Below are 16,963 nucleotides of genomic sequence, written 5' to 3'. Positions count from 1 at the left end.
AAGAGTGATTATGATTCATGTAGAGCTCTGCAGTCTAATGTGAAGTTTACTGTATGTGTCTCAGGTCCCATGCAGGAGACGGTGTATGATTTCTGGAGGATGGTTTGGCAGGAGAATACCGCCGCCATCGTCATGGTAACCAACCTGGTGGAGGTCGGCCGGGTGAGCACGCACACACACGTGCACACACACACACATGTGCCCGCACACACACGTGGATCGGTGCAGCCATCTGGTTGTTATTTCCTTGCTGATGAAGTTTGGGACTCCGTTTCCCAGAGTGCCGCTCTCATGTCTCCTGTTATTCTTCTCATGCTCTGACTCACGGTCACCTGCAGTAAACAGCGTGTCGATCACAGACGTGTACCTGTGGGTCGGAAAGGCTTCTTCAGTTGTAAGAAATAAAAAAACTCACCACAAACTCCACCGACCTCAACAACGAGGTCCAGAAACTTACACTTGATCCAGATGAAACCACGGTGTCATTTGATGTGGTCTCTCCTCACCTGCACACCTACAGCTGTCAGAAAAAAACTAAAGACAGACAGGTCCTTCGAATAAACAGAACCGGCTTCATATCGATCACATTTGCACACTGTTAGACCTCTGCCTCACCAATACATATTTCAAATACAACGAAGGCTTTTACAGACAAAAACATGGCTGTGCCATGGGCTCCCCCGTGTCACTCTTCTATTTTATTGTTTCTATTGTTATTATTGTATTACACTGTAGTTTTTAATTTTATTGTTATTGTTAAGCACTTTGTGCAGCATCGGCTGTTGGAAATGTGCTATATAAATAAATCTGACCTTGACCTTGACCTTGACCTATTGAAGCCAACCTTTACATGGAGGAAGTGGAAAGGAAGGCTCTTGGCTCTTTCAAAGGAAGAGTACCCAGCCACTGGTACAGATATGTAGACGACACCTGGGTCAAAATCAAAACACAAGAAGTGGAATCCTTCACTGCGCACATTAACGCTGTGGATAAAAACAAAGTTCACCAGGGAAGACACAAAGGACAACTGTTTGCCTTTCCTGGACCAAACAGCCAATTCATAAACGCACAACATAGAAGAGCCACCTCCACGGGACAAGACTCAGCTGTCCATCTGCATCTAAAGGTCAAAGGTCACTCTTTCGAGGATGCCAATGTTCACATTTTGGACAGAGAGGACAGATGGTTTGAAAGAGGAGTGAAAGAAGCATCTATGTCCACTGTGAGCGACCATCTTTGAACAGAGGCGGGGTTTACGACACCAACTCTCTGCCATCTATAATCCAGTTTTGAGATCCCTCCCCAGACGCCTTAACGCCCACTCACATCCTGGGCCATCTGACCTCAGGAAATCACATGATAAGGTGGGGCCAGGTTTCACAATGAGCTCACCCGAAACCTTGGCTGATTGGGACCCACACCCGTGTGATTAGGTAAAGGATCAATCATCTTGGGGACACTCCCACAGGCTTAATTCTGGGACTCTCCACCATTTGCTCTTATAACTGAAGAAGCTTCTTGGATGAGAGGTGAAACGTCTTCATGGAAACCTAAAGAAGCCCAGACGCTTTTCTTTGCAAGCTCCTCAAACTACGATGACCTGGATGACCGAGAACCTTCACAGACACTTTGCGTGTTTCAGATTTGCTTCTCTGAGCATTGACTTTCCCGCTGCGGCGTAGCGGCACTGCATCCTCGAGGACTCTGACGCACTGCTCCTCACAGCCGTCCGTCTCTGAGGGTGGCGTGCTCAGGTTCTAACTATTGGGTAGTGGCTGTGTGACCTCATCGCATTTGCTCGGCATTCTGGGAAACTCACGGTGTGCTCCTGTGAATCGCGCTGCAAATTGATAAACACGCCGCCATTTCCTCCTGAAAATAAAGGATCGAACCTGAGATCAGACACACACACCTGCAGGCGGGCGTCGCTAAGCCCTCATTACCCAGAAGGCACCAGGGAACTGCTCCCCTCCTTTACAGAGGGGGGATTCTGGGATAGAGCCTGATTGTCTCCCTCTGTCTCTCACACACACACACGCACACACACACACACTGTCACGTTAGCCTGATTTGTTCTCTCACCCCTCCCTCCCTGTTTACCTCGTTGGTTGTCATGGTGACAGTGTGATTAGCTCTGCAGTAATTAGCTGTTAATGAGGAGAGGGGGAGGGGGCGGAGCCTCTAATGAGATTTTAATATCAGCTGCTTTTGTTCTGTTTGTGTTTCTGTTTAATTAATGAGGCAATTTAATCCTGTGTGTGTGTGTGTGTGTGTGTGTGTGTGTGTGTAGGTGAAGTGTTGTAAGTACTGGCCTGATGACACGGAGATCTACGGCGACATGAAGGTGACGCTGATCGAGACTCAGCTGCTGTCTGAGTACGTGATCCGGACCTTTGCTGTAGAGAAGGTAACACACACACACATACGCACACACACAATCCTTCGTTATGTCCAAAAACCTCTGTGTACACACACCTCTACAGTTCAGTTCAGCTCCATCAGTGCAGCTGTTCTCCAGCTGTTACAATAAAGTTGAACATGCACATGAACAAAGGATCTACACGAGGTGTAGGCCGCCGTGACCTCAGCTCGCTGACACTGACACAGCACAGAGTTGTCTTCAGTTGTTTCCTTTCAGAGGAACTCTGACCCCACCTTACCTCAGGGACGTGGGTGGAGGAGTGAGGTAAATTTGTTGATTCCAGGTCAGAGGTCAGTCGTGTTTTTATATTGGAGAATTTTGTGGATAATGTTGATGTAATCTACAAGAGAGCGAATCTTATCAGGACGTGAGTGTAAGCATGTTGGACAGAGTGTCAGAGTCTGGTATGGTAACCTGACAGGAACAAACTGAACGGGAATATTACACCTGCTGGAAAAATCCACAACAAACGTCATCACGTGATCTGCGTCATCGCACCGTCTAAAGGGAAGCTCGTTCTAAACTACAGTCGTCAGGACGACGTTAGACCTGCGTCCACCTAGCAACAACCCGTGTCAGGGACCATAGCATCACCAGTGTGCTGAGCAATCAGAATCACAATCGTGTTTATTGGCCATGTATATGTGCAGACACATACAAGGAATTTGGTTCCGGTAGATGGTGACTCACAAGCACAGCAATGTAAATCACACACACACACACACACACACACACACACACACACACACACACACACACACACACACACACACACACGTGTCTATATATACATTACACATGCGTACACATACATACACAAAGCTGTGTAAACCAACTATAAATAACCAATCCAAACTTATATACATAAACTACAGGATGACAGAAATGAAATGGGGTTGAGTGAATACTACACAATGTGCATAAGGTGCAGCTGCAGTCTGGCAGTGGGAGCAGTGTGACAGGTCAACTGTTTAGGAGGGAGATGGCGAGGGGAAAGAAACTGTTCCTGTGTCGGGTGGTCCTGGTCTGCAGGCTTCTGTACCGTCTGCCAGAGGGCAGCAGATCAAAAAGTCTGTGTCCAGGGTGTGAGGGGTCTGTGATGATTTCCCCTGCCTGGTTCCTGGTTCTTCAGATGTGCAGGTCCTGGATGGAGGGCAGGGGGGCATGATGATCTTCTCTGCTGCCCGTACAGTCCGCTGCAGTCTGCTCCTGTCCTGTTTAGTGGCTGCACCATACCAGACTGTGATGGAGGAGCACAGGACAGACTCAATGACCAGTGTAGAACTGGATCAGCAGCTCCTGTGGAAGACTGTACTTCCCCAGTTGTCTCAGGAAGTACATCCTCTGCTGGGTCTTTTTGAGGATGGAGTTGATGTTGGTCTCCCACTTCAGGTCCTGGGAGATGGTGGTACCCAGGAACTTGAAGATCTCCACAGTCGACACCGGGCTGTCTGATATGGTGAGGGGGAGCAGAGTTGAGGGATGTCTCCTGAAGTCCACTGTCATCTCTACAGTTTTAAGAGTGTTCAGCTCCAGATTGTGCTGACTGCACCAGCGTACCAGCCGCTCAACTTCCTGCCGGTATGCAGACTCATCACCATCCTGAATGAGGCCAATGACAGTGGTGTCATCTGCAAACTTTAGGAGTTTGACAGCCAAGTTCTTGGAGGTGCAGTCGTTAGTGTAGAGGGAGAAGATGGCGCCGGTGAGGTTGGCTGCCGTCACGACTGCTCCGACCACTTTTTCTTTGTCTTTGTTTTTTAAGTTAGTTTTCAGCGTTTCTAAATCGGCAAAATCATCACCATTGGGTACATTAGGTATGACAGTGACACTCTTGTTTCTATTGGTTTACAATGTACTCACAATTCGAAGTTTTTAACTCCGGATCCGAGCTGGCCAAGTGAGATCTTGAGGGAGAACAAAGGGAAGCGGCGGCGGCCTAGAGAGACACGAGCCGGCGTCAGGAACAGGCTGAGAGCTCGTGCACACCGCACACTTCTGCCTAGCATCCTGCTCGCCAGCGTCCAGTCACTGGAGAACAAGCTTGACGACCTCAGGGCCAGGGTAAAGTTCCAGAGAGACATCGGGACTGCAATCTCCTCTGCTTCACCGAGACATGGCTGAACCCAGCGGTGCCGGACCACGCCATCCAGCCGGCCGAGTTCTTCTCGGTTCACCGCATGGACAGGACACGGGACTCGGGGAAGTCAAGGGGAGGCGGCGTGTGTTTAATGGTGAACAACAACTGGTGCAACAGTGCGAACGTTGTTCCTCGCACACGCTCCTGCACACCAAATCTGGAACTACTGTCCATCATGTGTCGTCCTTTTTATCTACCTCGGGAATTTACATCGGTCATTGTAAGTGCCGTTTATATTCCACCACAAGCGGACACGGTCACCGCATTATGCGAGCTGCATGAGGCACTCACACAGCACCAGACACAACACCGGGACGCTGCGCTTATTGTGACGGGGGACTTTAATAGCGCCAACCTCAAACGCGCAGCGCCGAACTTTTATCAACACATCTCCTGCCCCACCAGGGGTGAAAGGACACTGGACCACTGCTACACTACGGTCAAGGACGGCTACAAGGCACAATCCCGTCCTCCGTTTGGCAAATCTGATCACGCCGCCATCTTCCTCATGCCAAAATACAAACAAAGGCTGAAACAGGAAGTTCCGCTTCAGAGGAAGGTCGCGCGCTGGACGGATCAATCGGTGGCCGCGTTACAGGACGCACTCGATGACGCAGACTGGGGCATGTTCAGAAACAGCTCCGACGATGACGTCAACGTGTTTACGGAAGCAGTTGTGGGATTCATCGGGAAACTAGCGGATGATACCGTGGAGACAAAGACTATCACAACGTTTCCCAACCAGAAGCCGTGGGTGGATAAAACCATCCGCGACGCTCTGAGATCCCGCACCGCTGCCTACAACACGGGACTCACAACGGGGGACATGGACCCGTACAAAGCCGCGTCATATAACGTGCGGAGGGCGGTGAAAGAGGCGAAGCAGCGCTACGGGAGGAAACTAGAGTCACAACTCCAACAGAGTGACTCTAGGAGCCTGTGGCGGGGACTAAGGACAATAACGGACTATAAAGCACCAACAACCGGTATGACGAACGCGGCCGTGACTCTGGCAGACGAGCTGAACACTTTCTATGCTTGCTTCGAGGCTGCAGCTAAGGACTCCAACAATGCTAGTGTTAGCGGCGCTAACGGCTGCAGACAGGAAGATACTGCCAGCACCGGAAACGTGCTCGTCATCTCTGAGCATGAAGTAAGGAGAGCCTTCAAGAGAGTGAACACCAGGAAAGCAGCAGGACCAGACGGCATCCCAGGTCGCATCCTAAGAGACTGCGCATACCAGCTAGCTCCTGTGTTCACTGAGATATTCAACATCTCTTTATCTCAGTCGGTGATCCCCACATGCTTCAAAGAGTCCATCATTGTTCCTGTCCCGAAGAAACCCCACCCTGCTTCTCTCAATGACTATCGCCCTGTAGCCCTCACCTCAGTAGTGATGAAGTGCTTTGAACGCCTGGTCAGAGACTTCATCATTTCTTCACTACCAGACACACTGGACCCACTACAGTTGGCTTACCGTCCAAATCGTTCCACAGACGATGCCATCTCTCATCTCCTCCACACATCACTCACTCACTTGGACACTAGAAGGTGGAATTATGTTAAAATGCTCTTCATAGACTACAGCTCTGCATTTAACACCATAATTCCCTCCACACTCACCACCAAGCTGGAGCATCTGGGACTCAGCTCATCTATGTGTCAGTGGATCTCCAACTTCCTAACTGGCAGACCACAGGCAGTAAGGATGGGCGGACATGTCTCAGCCTCCACCACTCTCAGCACTGGAGCCCCCCAGGGGTGTGTTCTGAGCCCCCTGCTGTACTCTTTGTACACATATGACTGCGTGGCCACTACCAGCTCCACCACCATCATCAAGTTTGCTGACGACACCGTCGTGGTGGGCCTGATCTCTGATAACAACGAGACGGCCTACCTGAAGGAGATTAGGAATCTGGAGAACTGGTGCCAGAGGAACAACCTCCTTCTAAACGTCAGTAAGACAAAGGAGCTGATAGTGGACTTCAGCACTAAGCAGGAGAGGAACTACCAGACCCCCGTCATCAACGAGTGCCCAGTGGAGAGAGTGGACAGCTTCAAATACCTCGGAGTTCACATCACGCAGGACCTGTCATGGTCCTGTCACATCAACACCGTGGTGAAAAAGGCCCGACAGCGTCTCTACCACCTCAGACGCTTGAGAGACTTCCAACTGCCCTCCAAGGTGCTCAGGAACTTTTACTCGTGCACCATAGAGAGCATCCTGGCGGGAAACATCTTAACCTGGTTCGGGAACAGCACCATGCAGGACAGACGAGCTCTACAGAGGGTTGTGCGGTCAGCTGAGCGCACCATCCGCTCCGAGCTCCCTGACCTGCACTCAATCTACAGCAGGTGGTGCTGGACCAAGGCCAGGAAGATCGTGAAGGACCTCAGCCATCCCAACAACAGACTGTTCTCTCTGTTGAGGTCAGGAAAGCGATTCCACTCCCTGAAGACCAACACAGAGAGACTGAGGAGGAGCTTCTTCCCGCAGGCGATACGGTCTCTCAATCACACCACCACACAGTACTGACCCACACATATGGTTCTTACACACACACTGGACATTCTGGACATTGTTTTACTTCATTACTTAAATCACTTTAAGCATATTTGCACTGCACAAGACATAATGTGGATTGCACAACACTGGTCACTATATTCTTTATTTCCAGTTAATACTTGTACAGCTGCTGTTATTGTGTATATATTTATTTATATTTCTTCATACATTCTTATACAGTTCTATATTGTGTATTTTGTTGTACAGTTATTTCATTTTTAACCTTAATTTATATTTTATTCCTTCCTAGTTAAATTTACCCTTTTTAATTTTTCATATTTATTTCCTATCTTATTCATAGCCTTTTCCTTTTTTGTTTTCTTTAGGTCACGAGCAGTTGTCCAAGCATTTCACTACATATCGTACTGTGTATGACTGTGTACGTGACAAATAAAATTTGAATTTGAATTTGAATTTGAACAGTAGTGGTGAGAGAACACATCCTTGAGGGGCACCAATACTGAGGGACCGAGAGGTGATCTCCCCAGCCTCACTTGTTGCTTTCTATCTGTCAGGAAGCTGGTGATCCACTGACAGGTAGCTGGTGACACGCTGAGCTGGGAGAGTTTGGAGGAGAGAAGTTCAGGCACGATGGTGTTAAAAGCCAAACTAAAGTCCACAAACAGGACCCTGGCATAAGTTCCCGGGCGGTCAAGGTGTTGCAGGATTTAATGCAGCCCCATGTTCACTGCATCATCCACCAAACTGTTTGCCCGGTAGGCAAACTGCAGAGGGTCCAGCAGGTGGCCTGTAATGTCTTTCAGATGGGCTAACACCAGTCGTTCGAAGGATTTCATGACCACAGACGTCAAGGCGACAGGTCTGTAGTCATCCAGTCCTGTGATGATGGGTTTCTTGGGAACAGGGATGATGGTGGAGCGTTTGAAGCAGGAGGGAACTTCACACAGCTCCAGGGATCTGTTGAAGATGCGAGTAAAGATGGGAGCCAGCTGTTCAGCACAGGTTTTGAGGCAGGAGGGTGAGACGCCGTCTGGTCCAGGGGCTTTCCTGGGCTTCTGTTTCTGGAATAGTCGGCTCACATCCTGAGTGTGTATTCTTAGTTTCAGGGAGGAGGAAAGGGGGTGAGAGGTGTGGTGGAGGTCGTTGAGTCTGAATTGGAGAGGGTGGTGGTGGTCGTTGAATCTGGATTGGGGAGGGTGGTGGTGGTCGTTGGGTCTGAATTGGAGAGGGTGGTGGTGGTCGTTGAATCTGGATTGGGGAGGGTGGTGGTGGTCATTGGGTCTGGATTGGGGAGGGTGGTGGTGGTCGTTGAATCTAGATTGGAGAGGGTGGTGGTGGTCATTGGGTCTGGATTGGGGAGGGTGGTGGTGGTCGTTGAATCTAGATTGGGGAGGGTGGTGGTGGTGGTCGTTGGGTCTGGATTGGGGAGGGTGGGGGTGAAGGGGGGAGAGGTGGAAGGTGTGTTGGGGGTCAATGTCTGAAGCAATGTCCCTGGGGAGGGGAGGGTGGGGCGTGGGAGTCTGTCTGTCTCAAACCTGCAGTAGAAAGTGTTTAACTCGTTGGCCAGGTCTTTGTTTGCTTCAACAGTGGGTGGGGGGCGTCTGTAGCTGGTGATTTCCTGCAGGCCCCTCCACACTGATGCTGGGTCGTTGGCTGAGAGCTGTTCTTCCAGCTTCTGGGAGTAGATGCTTTTAGCTGCTTTGGTCAGTGTGTTCCTGGCTTGCTTGTACAGGGCCCTGTCACCACTTCTGTAGGCGTCCTCCTTGGCCTTACGAAGATGTTGAAGTTTAGGAGTGAACCATGGTTTATTGTTGTTGTATGTGCAAAAGGTCTTTGTTGGCACACACACGTCTTCACAGAAACTGATGTTTGATGTCACAGTGTCCGTGAGCTCATCCAGGTTCTCAGATGCAGCTTCAAAAACAGTCCAATCAGTGCAGTCGAAACAGTCCTGCAGTTCCTGCTTTGCTGCGTTAGTCCACTTCATCACAGTTTTGACTACAGGCTTCGCACGTTTGAGTTTTTGCCTATAAACTGGAATAAGATGGACCATGCAGTGATCAGAATTTCCCAAAGCTGCCCGGGGCACAGAGCGATAGGCATCTTTTAGAGTGGTGTAGCAGTGATCCAGTATGATGTTGTCCCTGGTGGGGCAGTCTATATGCTGTCTGTATTTAGGGAGTTCGTGGTTTAGGTTTGCTCTGTTAAAATCCCCAAGAATAATTGTAAAGGAATCCAGGAATGTCCTCTCCAGGGTAGTAATCTGGTCAGCCAGCTCGCACAGTGCGTTGTTCGCGTTGGCCTGTGGAGGGATGTAAACTCCAACCACCATGAAGGAAGAAAACTCCCGCGGTGAATAAAAAGGTTTACAGTTGATGAAAAAACTTTCCAAGTGTGGGCTGCAGTGTTTCTGTAACACTGTGACATCAGTACACCAACCTTCGTTGATGCAGAAGCAGACTCCACCACCCTTTGTTTTCCCTGACAGCTCCATTTCGCAGTCCGCCCAGTGAAGCCCGGCAGATTTAAGACAGCGTCTGGGACTCGCTCACTGAGCCAGGTTTCAGTGAAGCAGAGGGCAGCAGAGCGTGCAAAGTCCTTGTTAGTCCAGTTTAAGAGAAGTAATTCATTGACTTTGTTTGGAAGGGAGCGGAGATTTGGGAGGTGAATGGAGGAGAGTCCCGTGCGGAATCCTCGCCGACATAGTTTCACCAGCGCACCAGCGTGAGTCCCCCGTCTACGTCTCCTCCAGGAGCCACAGAGAGCTGCTGCGCCTCCAACTAAAATCTCCAAAAAACTTTCCGGGTTTGTGAAAAATGAGAACTATTGTGAGATGACTGCCTGATGTTTAGCAGTTGATCTCTGGGGAAAGTGATGTGGTTCGAGTGATCAAAAGTGCAGAAAATAAACAAAAACAAAAAAAGTGCGAGAGAGCGCAGTACCGAGGCTGCCATCTGCAGCGCCATCTTGAAAGTGCACAGGTGTGTGAGTAATCAGAAGCTGTGTTTCTATGGATGCTTCATGCATGTGTCAGTGGGGGCCCAGTTTATCAGTGTTTATTATGAATGTATTTGGGACTGACGTGGTCAGTGAAGGTATTCTGATGTCACCGCCAGCAACTGAAGGACTTAAAGCTAAAATATCTTTATGTTACACCTGTGCACACAGAGGTGTAACACACACACAGACATGTACACACACCTGTGCACACACAGACCTGTGCACACAGAGGTGTAACACACACACAGACATGTACACACACCTGTGCACACACAGACCTGTGCACACAGAGGTGTAACACACACACAGACATGTACACACACCTGTGCACACACAGACCTGTGCACACAGAGGTGTAACACACACACAGACATGTACACACACCTGTGCACACACAGACCTGTGCACACAGAGGTGTAACACACACACAGACATGTACACACACCTGTGCACACACAGACCTGTGCACACAGAGGTGTAACACACACACAGACATGTACACACACCTGTGCACTGACCTGACCTCCGCTCTCTGTCTGTGTCAGAGGGGTGTGGCAGAGATCAGGGAGATCCGTCAGTTTCATTTCACCGGTTGGCCTGATCACGGCGTCCCGCTTCATGCCACCGGGCTGCTCGGCTTCATCCGCCGCGTCAAGGCCAAAACCCCACCCACCGCCGGTCCCACTGTGGTCCACTGCAGGTACGACTTTTACTGTCATTACTAGTAACAAAGAAACTTCATCACTGCTGACGTGACTGTGTGTGTGTGTGTGTGTGTGTGTGTGTGTGTGTGTGTGTGTCAGTGCGGGGGCGGGACGTACAGGATGCTTCATCGTGATCGACATCATGCTGGACATGGCGGAGAGAGAGGGCGTGGTTGACATCTACAATTGTGTCCGCGAGCTGAGAGCACGAAGGGTTAACATGGTCCAGACTGAGGTACACACACACTCACTCACTCACAAACACACACACACACACACACACACACACACACACACACACACACACACACACACACACACACATTCACACAGTGAAATACCTTCTACCTGTGTGCAGGTGTTCTGACCTGCAGGTAAACACTGTTTTACGTGATCACTAATAACTTAATGTTTCAAACTGCACGTGCTCAGTTACTCAGCTTCATTCATGATCAAAGTTTCATCGATCATTCCTCATTGTCTCCGACTCGTCCTCACATCTTCATCGCTGACTGACAGGAAATGACAGAAATGAACGCCGCGATGACCTTCTCTAACTTTGAATGTCACTCGCCTGTTCTCCAGCCGCCGTGCGCTGACATTAATCTTTTATGAAGTGACATTTCAGCAGCCGACGTCCCGTCAGTCAGAGCTGGGGAGGAGGAGGAGGAGCTTATTTAAACAGTGTCTGACCACCTTCCTCTGTCTACCAGGAGCAGTACGTCTTCATCCACGATGCCATCTTGGAGGCGTGTCTGTGCGGTGACACAGCGATTCCAGCCAGTCAGCTGCGGTCGGTTTATTATGAGATGAACCGATTGGATCCTCAGACCAACTCGAGTCAGATCAAAGAGGAGTTCAGGGTAACGTGACGACCATGTTAATATTCTTCACGCTTCGTTTAGAGCACGAACCTGCCAGCGTCCATGAAATAATCAAACCACATCACAGCTCTGAGTGATGACATCATTGCACCGCAGTTTCAAAATAAAAGTCAGAAATTCATATTATACAGTCTAAATATTGAGCCCGGTTCTGTCTGAGGTTTCTTCCTGTTAAAAGGAGTTTTTCCTTCCCACTGTCGCCAAAGTGCTGCTCATAGGGGGTCATATGATTGTTCTCTCTGTGTCGCTGTAGCGTCTTTACTTTAAATGGATACGTTATTGATCCCACATCGGACGCTTTTGTGTTACAGCAGCATGACAGCGAGTAAAAATACACAACAATAAACGACACGGTTAAAATAAAAGTGCCACAGATACCCAGTAACAAACTGGTAACAAACTGGTGACACAACACACTTACACTGTATGAATAAAACTTAAAAATCAAACAAAAACAAACAACGAGATTAAAACTTGAAGACATTTTAAAAAATGAAGACAAAAATTAAATCACTAATTAAATGATTACAAATAACAAAATTAATGTTAACAAAAATTAAACAAAATCAATGAAAATAATAATGTTCCGAAGTCTGAGAAAGTAAAAATATGACATGAGATCAACTCATTAGGTTAGAAAGAAGGTGTCAGGTGTGTGTCCTGTTACATGTGTGTGCGCGCACAGACGCTGAACATGGTGACGCCGACTCTGCGAGTGGAGGACTGCAGCATCGCTCTGCTGCCCAGAAACCATGAGAAGAACCGCTGCATGGACGTGCTGCCTCCAGACCGCTGCCTGCCCTTCCTCATCACCATCGACGGGGAGAGCTCCAACTACATCAACGCTGCACTCATGGATGTACGTGACACACACACACACACACACAGTGGGTTTGATGAATGTGACTGCAGATTCGCAGCTTTGATTCGAAGCTTTTGTTCCACAATAAGTGAAGCAGATTAAAGATGGGGAGCTGATCCGATATCTTTTCACTGGATCTCTCAGTTTGGCCCAAAGAGATGTGAGTGCAGGTGAAGGAGAACATTAGGCTGAAAAGTAAACCAATCAGAAACTCTGAGAGCGACCAGCCCAGCCGTCAGATTCTTTGTTTAGCAAACAGCACAGAGGACTGAAGCGGAGAACACTCAGTCGCTCTGCCATCGTGCTGTCCTGCTGCAGCGGCTTTCTCGCTGAGCGCAGATCATTCATGAATTCTGTGTGAAGTCCTTCAGGTGAGCTTGTTGCCCTGTTGTGGAGATGTGTTGGATTCTGTGTTATACTTGGAGCCTGTCATTTGGTGGCGATAGTGAGTGGAGGACTTCTCTTCTAAGCTAACATTAGCAAGTGCTGCTCGGTGTCGATGCAGCAGAGGCTTTAACACCGAGTGTTAGGGCACTCGGAGCACAAGCGTCACTGCCTCCGAGTCAGTTACACCCACATCAGACCTGCCTGAGGCAGCCAGACAGCTGTCGCTATAGAAACTCCAGGAAAGTGTTTAAAATATCAAAGTTAACGCTAAGGTTCAAAGAAGGAAGCACGCGTTCAGAAATCTGCTGAAAACACCGACGTCGGAAATCCTGAGCACGGCTGTGTACAACAGTGACATCCACCCTGCTGTGTCTGCTTGTGTGACATCACTTCCTGCTGTCTGACTGACCTCGTGTCATGCAGAGCTACAAGCAGCCGTCGGCGTTCATCGTTACCCAGCATCCTTTGCCCAACACGGTGAAGGACTTCTGGCGCCTGGTCCTCGACTACCACTGCACATCCATTGTCATGCTGAATGATGTCGACCCCGCACAGGTGAAGCTCCACCCACACACACACTCAAAGATTTTCAGATATATTAGAACAGGTGGGTGATGATGACATCATAGCACAGGTGCTTTGGTAAGGGCGGTGTAAAACTCATGAGCTGATCAATAACTTCCCTTTGTGTATGTGTGTGTTAGCTGTGCCCTCAGTACTGGCCAGAGAACGGTCTCCATCGCCTCGGCTCGCTGCAGGTGGAGTTCGTGTCCGCTGACCTGGAGGAGGACGTGATCAGCCGAATCTTCAGGATCTACAACACAGCCAGGGTGCGCTTTTAGATTACTGTTACTTACCCGTAAATATGCTGCGTTACTAAACCGTGATTTTGTTTGTGAGAGTGTCTCATGACAATGACGTGAGCGCGTGCGACGTCCGTGGTAGCAACAGACGTGTGCAGATCAACAATGGATAATATGGAGTGTTGGAGGGAGTATGACCATGCAGCATTTAAAGCTTGGAAGTAATCACATTACTTTAAGTCTGATTCTGTAAAAAGTGACAGAAACACCTGCTGTAAACTCTGCGTGGGAAGAAAACTTCTTTCTACAGCGAAAAATTAAACTTCAAATCTGATCAAGCACCGAGCACGCTGCCACGTTTTTTAAAAATCCCGTCCACACGTAACCACAAAAACGCGCTAGGAAGATGCCAAAGCAACAGGTGGCGATATATTCCTAACCGTGTAGAAATGTTGGCCAATCAGAAGTCTAGAAGCCTCGGTGGGAAAGAGTGAACAAAGATGGCGCATAGAAGCAGAACCGAGTCCTGTGTGTGGAAGGACAGTAACTGTGTGTGTAGGCGCACACCTTTGACGCTGCGTTTTCTCCGTTTTCCTCGTCCACATGTAAACGCAAAAACTGGGTTTTCAAAAATCTCCACCCTGGCAGGAGTTTTTAAACATCTCAGTTTTCAGTGACTGAAAACGCAGTTTACGTGTGGACGAAAGGTGCAAACGCATAGAAAAATTTGCGTTTTCAAAAATACCCGGGTGGATGTAGCCTTAGTTTGTTTCCTGTAAAAACCTGGCTGCCCTTCACTCTGTAAGTATCAGTAGGTTGGAATGTCAAATAAAATACACTGAAATTTGATTTATTAAATTGATTTAATGTAAGTAACAAACTTGAGCCAAACTCAAGTCCAGCCAGGTTTACACCCAGGCTGCTCTTGTGCTTACATTTGGTCTCAGCCCACAGTCAGGGCTTTGTCACGCTCGCCTTGATCTTCACCAGGAGCGACATATGCGTTGGGTTGTTGACATGCTGGAAGACAAAGTGATGACTCCGACCTAGTTTAGCCTGACTGCTTCAGGTCTTCATTCACATATCCTTCTTTCTTCATGGATCCACCCACCTCGATGAAATTCCCAGGTCCAGACGCAGTGAAGCATGCCCACAGCATAATACTGCCACCACCGTGCTTCACTGTGGGGCCGCTGCCCTTTGGGTCGTAGCCTCCGTCTTCTTTCTCAGCCCGTCCCTGTGCAGGGTTCTATTGGCCGTCTTCTTTGAGACTAGGATTCCTGACTCGGCTGAGTCATCCATTAGTGTCTCTGCCGTGCTGGAGCCCTGAGAGAACCACCATCGTGGCCGTGGTCCTGTCAGGGCGATGGCTGTTCTCTCACTCTCCCCTGCCGTGGTGGCTGTTCGCCATCGTTAGAACCACCTCGCCTCTACGTGACGTCTCTGTGGATGTGTAATTACCTTTGTCTTCAGATCCTGACGGAGTAAAACTGCATCACCCTACACGGAGGGTCTGTTTGGTTTTGCCCTCACATATTCAGGGCGCGTTTGATTTCTGTGTAATAAAGCTGAGCTGCGCCTGTGTTTGATCCAAGCCTCCGCTCTCTCTCTCCTGCTGCACCAGATTTAGCTCAGGATGTGTTTGATTTAAGCCTCCTCACCTCCCCATCGGGCTGAGTTTGAGTGCGGCTGTGATTCAGGGCCTCGTTTCCTCCATGCGTCTCAACAAATATCGGCTGTGTTTGATCCGCGCTCCCGTCTCCACCCGCCTCGCTGTGGCAGCTTGATTTTGGTGTTTGAGTTAAAGCTCTCTCCTGCTGTCGGCTCACAGGAACCTGTCTTTGCTTTCTTTCCTGTCTCAATAAGCTTCCTAATATCTTTCCTTTCCTCTCATTTCCTTCCATCTACATTATATATCTTCCTTTCCTCTCTCCTGTTCTTTCCTTTCTTCTTTACTCCTAAAATGTATTTCTTTTGACTTCCTTTCCCTTTCTCCCTTCACAGTTTCCTTACTTCCTTTCTCCTTAGTGTTTAGTTTAGAGGTACACTTGGTTCATGTTTCTGTTCTTCTGGGGAAGTGTTTGATTATACATTGGTTGTTTGGGGCGAGCTTGTTTTGACTGCCTGGTTCTCCCTGTGTCTCCAGCCGCAGGACGGGTACCGCATGGTGCAGCAGTTCCAGTTCCTGGGCTGGCCGATGTACCGCGACACGCCCGTCTCCAAGCGCTCCTTCCTCAAGCTCGTGCACCAGGTGGACAAATGGCAGGAGGAGTACGACGGCGGCGAGGGACGCACCGTCGTCCACTGCCTGTAAGAGTACACACAACACTGCACGCAGCACTGCAGAAAGTACTACACAGTGTACTACACACAGTACTGCAGACAGTACTACACAAACTACTACAAAAGTACACTGTCTTATAATACACACAGTACTACACACAATACTACATAAAGTACACTGTCTTTTAATAAACACAGTACTAAAGACATTACCCTTTAAGAGTACCACACAGTATTACATGCAGTACTACACATAACACTACAGAAAGAAAACTGTGTTTTCATTACTTTACTGCAAGAGTATCACTGTTTCTTACACAGGAAATACACACAGTACTGCAGAGAGTACTGCAGTATCAGTAGTTATAAAGTTTGTGTTTGTGTGGTGTTTTGTCTCCATCTAGTGGTCACAACATAAACTGCTTTCATTCTCATCTATGTAACCCCTGACTCCACTCTCCTCTCCTTCCTGCACTGCATGCTGGGAGTGTGAGTGAATGGGTGTGTGAAGGTGTTTGGTGAGTGTGTGGAGCTGCTGAGTGAGTTTGGGACGTTTGGACTGTTTTTTCCAGAAAACTTTATGGGTGGTTAAAAGGTAAGGCAAGTTTATTTCATTGTGTTGTGTGAAGTGAAGAGTTTTAGTTAATTCGCCAGTTTTACCTTGAGCAATGGCGTCCCTCCCTAGTGAGGGTTTGCCTCCCCTGTCTATTAGACAGGGGAGGCCCCCCCAACAGTACACCGTGGAGCAGGCTCTGCTAGCTTTTGGTGAACAGGTGGGCCATGAGAACACAACTTGCGGCTCTCGGATGAACAAGGCTGTGGTTACCTTTCTCCGTGAGGAGCGGTTGGTTCACCTGTTAGTTGAAAGGGGGATCATTTTGGATGATTTGTTGTGGCTGTTTCACCACTGTTTGCGGTGACCCGCGTAGATGGCGTTTATCCCCAATGAGC

At 48.9% G+C, this 16,963-nt stretch overlaps 2 protein-coding genes across 9 annotated transcripts in view; both read left to right on the top strand.

Annotated features, from left to right (window-relative positions):
- Positions 1–16,963, top strand: part of LOC309714356 (receptor-type tyrosine-protein phosphatase mu-like) — a 220,385-nt gene that overhangs the window by 193,633 nt on the left and 9,789 nt on the right. For all 8 annotated transcript variants that reach the window (XM_082546726.1, XM_082546722.1, XM_082546725.1 and 5 more), the window contains 9 exons: positions 65–162; positions 2,291–2,407; positions 10,635–10,789; positions 10,893–11,028; positions 11,507–11,656; positions 12,363–12,536; positions 13,350–13,481; positions 13,631–13,756; positions 15,876–16,039. In XM_082546726.1, the coding sequence (XP_082402852.1) occupies positions 65–162; positions 2,291–2,407; positions 10,635–10,789; positions 10,893–11,028; positions 11,507–11,656; positions 12,363–12,536; positions 13,350–13,481; positions 13,631–13,756; positions 15,876–16,039 (1,252 nt within the window). The remainder of the gene's footprint in view (positions 1–64; positions 163–2,290; positions 2,408–10,634; positions 10,790–10,892; positions 11,029–11,506; positions 11,657–12,362; positions 12,537–13,349; positions 13,482–13,630; positions 13,757–15,875; positions 16,040–16,963) is intronic.
- Positions 4,724–7,544, top strand: LOC309714371 (uncharacterized protein). Its single transcript, XM_082546781.1, has 2 exons — positions 4,724–6,852; positions 6,889–7,544. The coding sequence occupies exons 1-2, from the start codon at positions 4,738–4,740 to the stop codon at positions 7,096–7,098; spliced, it is 2,325 nt and encodes a 774-aa protein (XP_082402907.1). The 5' UTR covers positions 4,724–4,737; the 3' UTR covers positions 7,099–7,544.

This window comes from Aulonocara stuartgranti, assembly GCF_965226115.1.
Source record: "Aulonocara stuartgranti genome assembly, chromosome: 9".
Classification (NCBI taxonomy): Eukaryota; Metazoa; Chordata; class Actinopteri; order Cichliformes; family Cichlidae; genus Aulonocara; species Aulonocara stuartgranti.
Note: the sequence above shows the minus strand (reverse complement) of the source record. Positions and strands in the feature narration are given on the sequence as shown.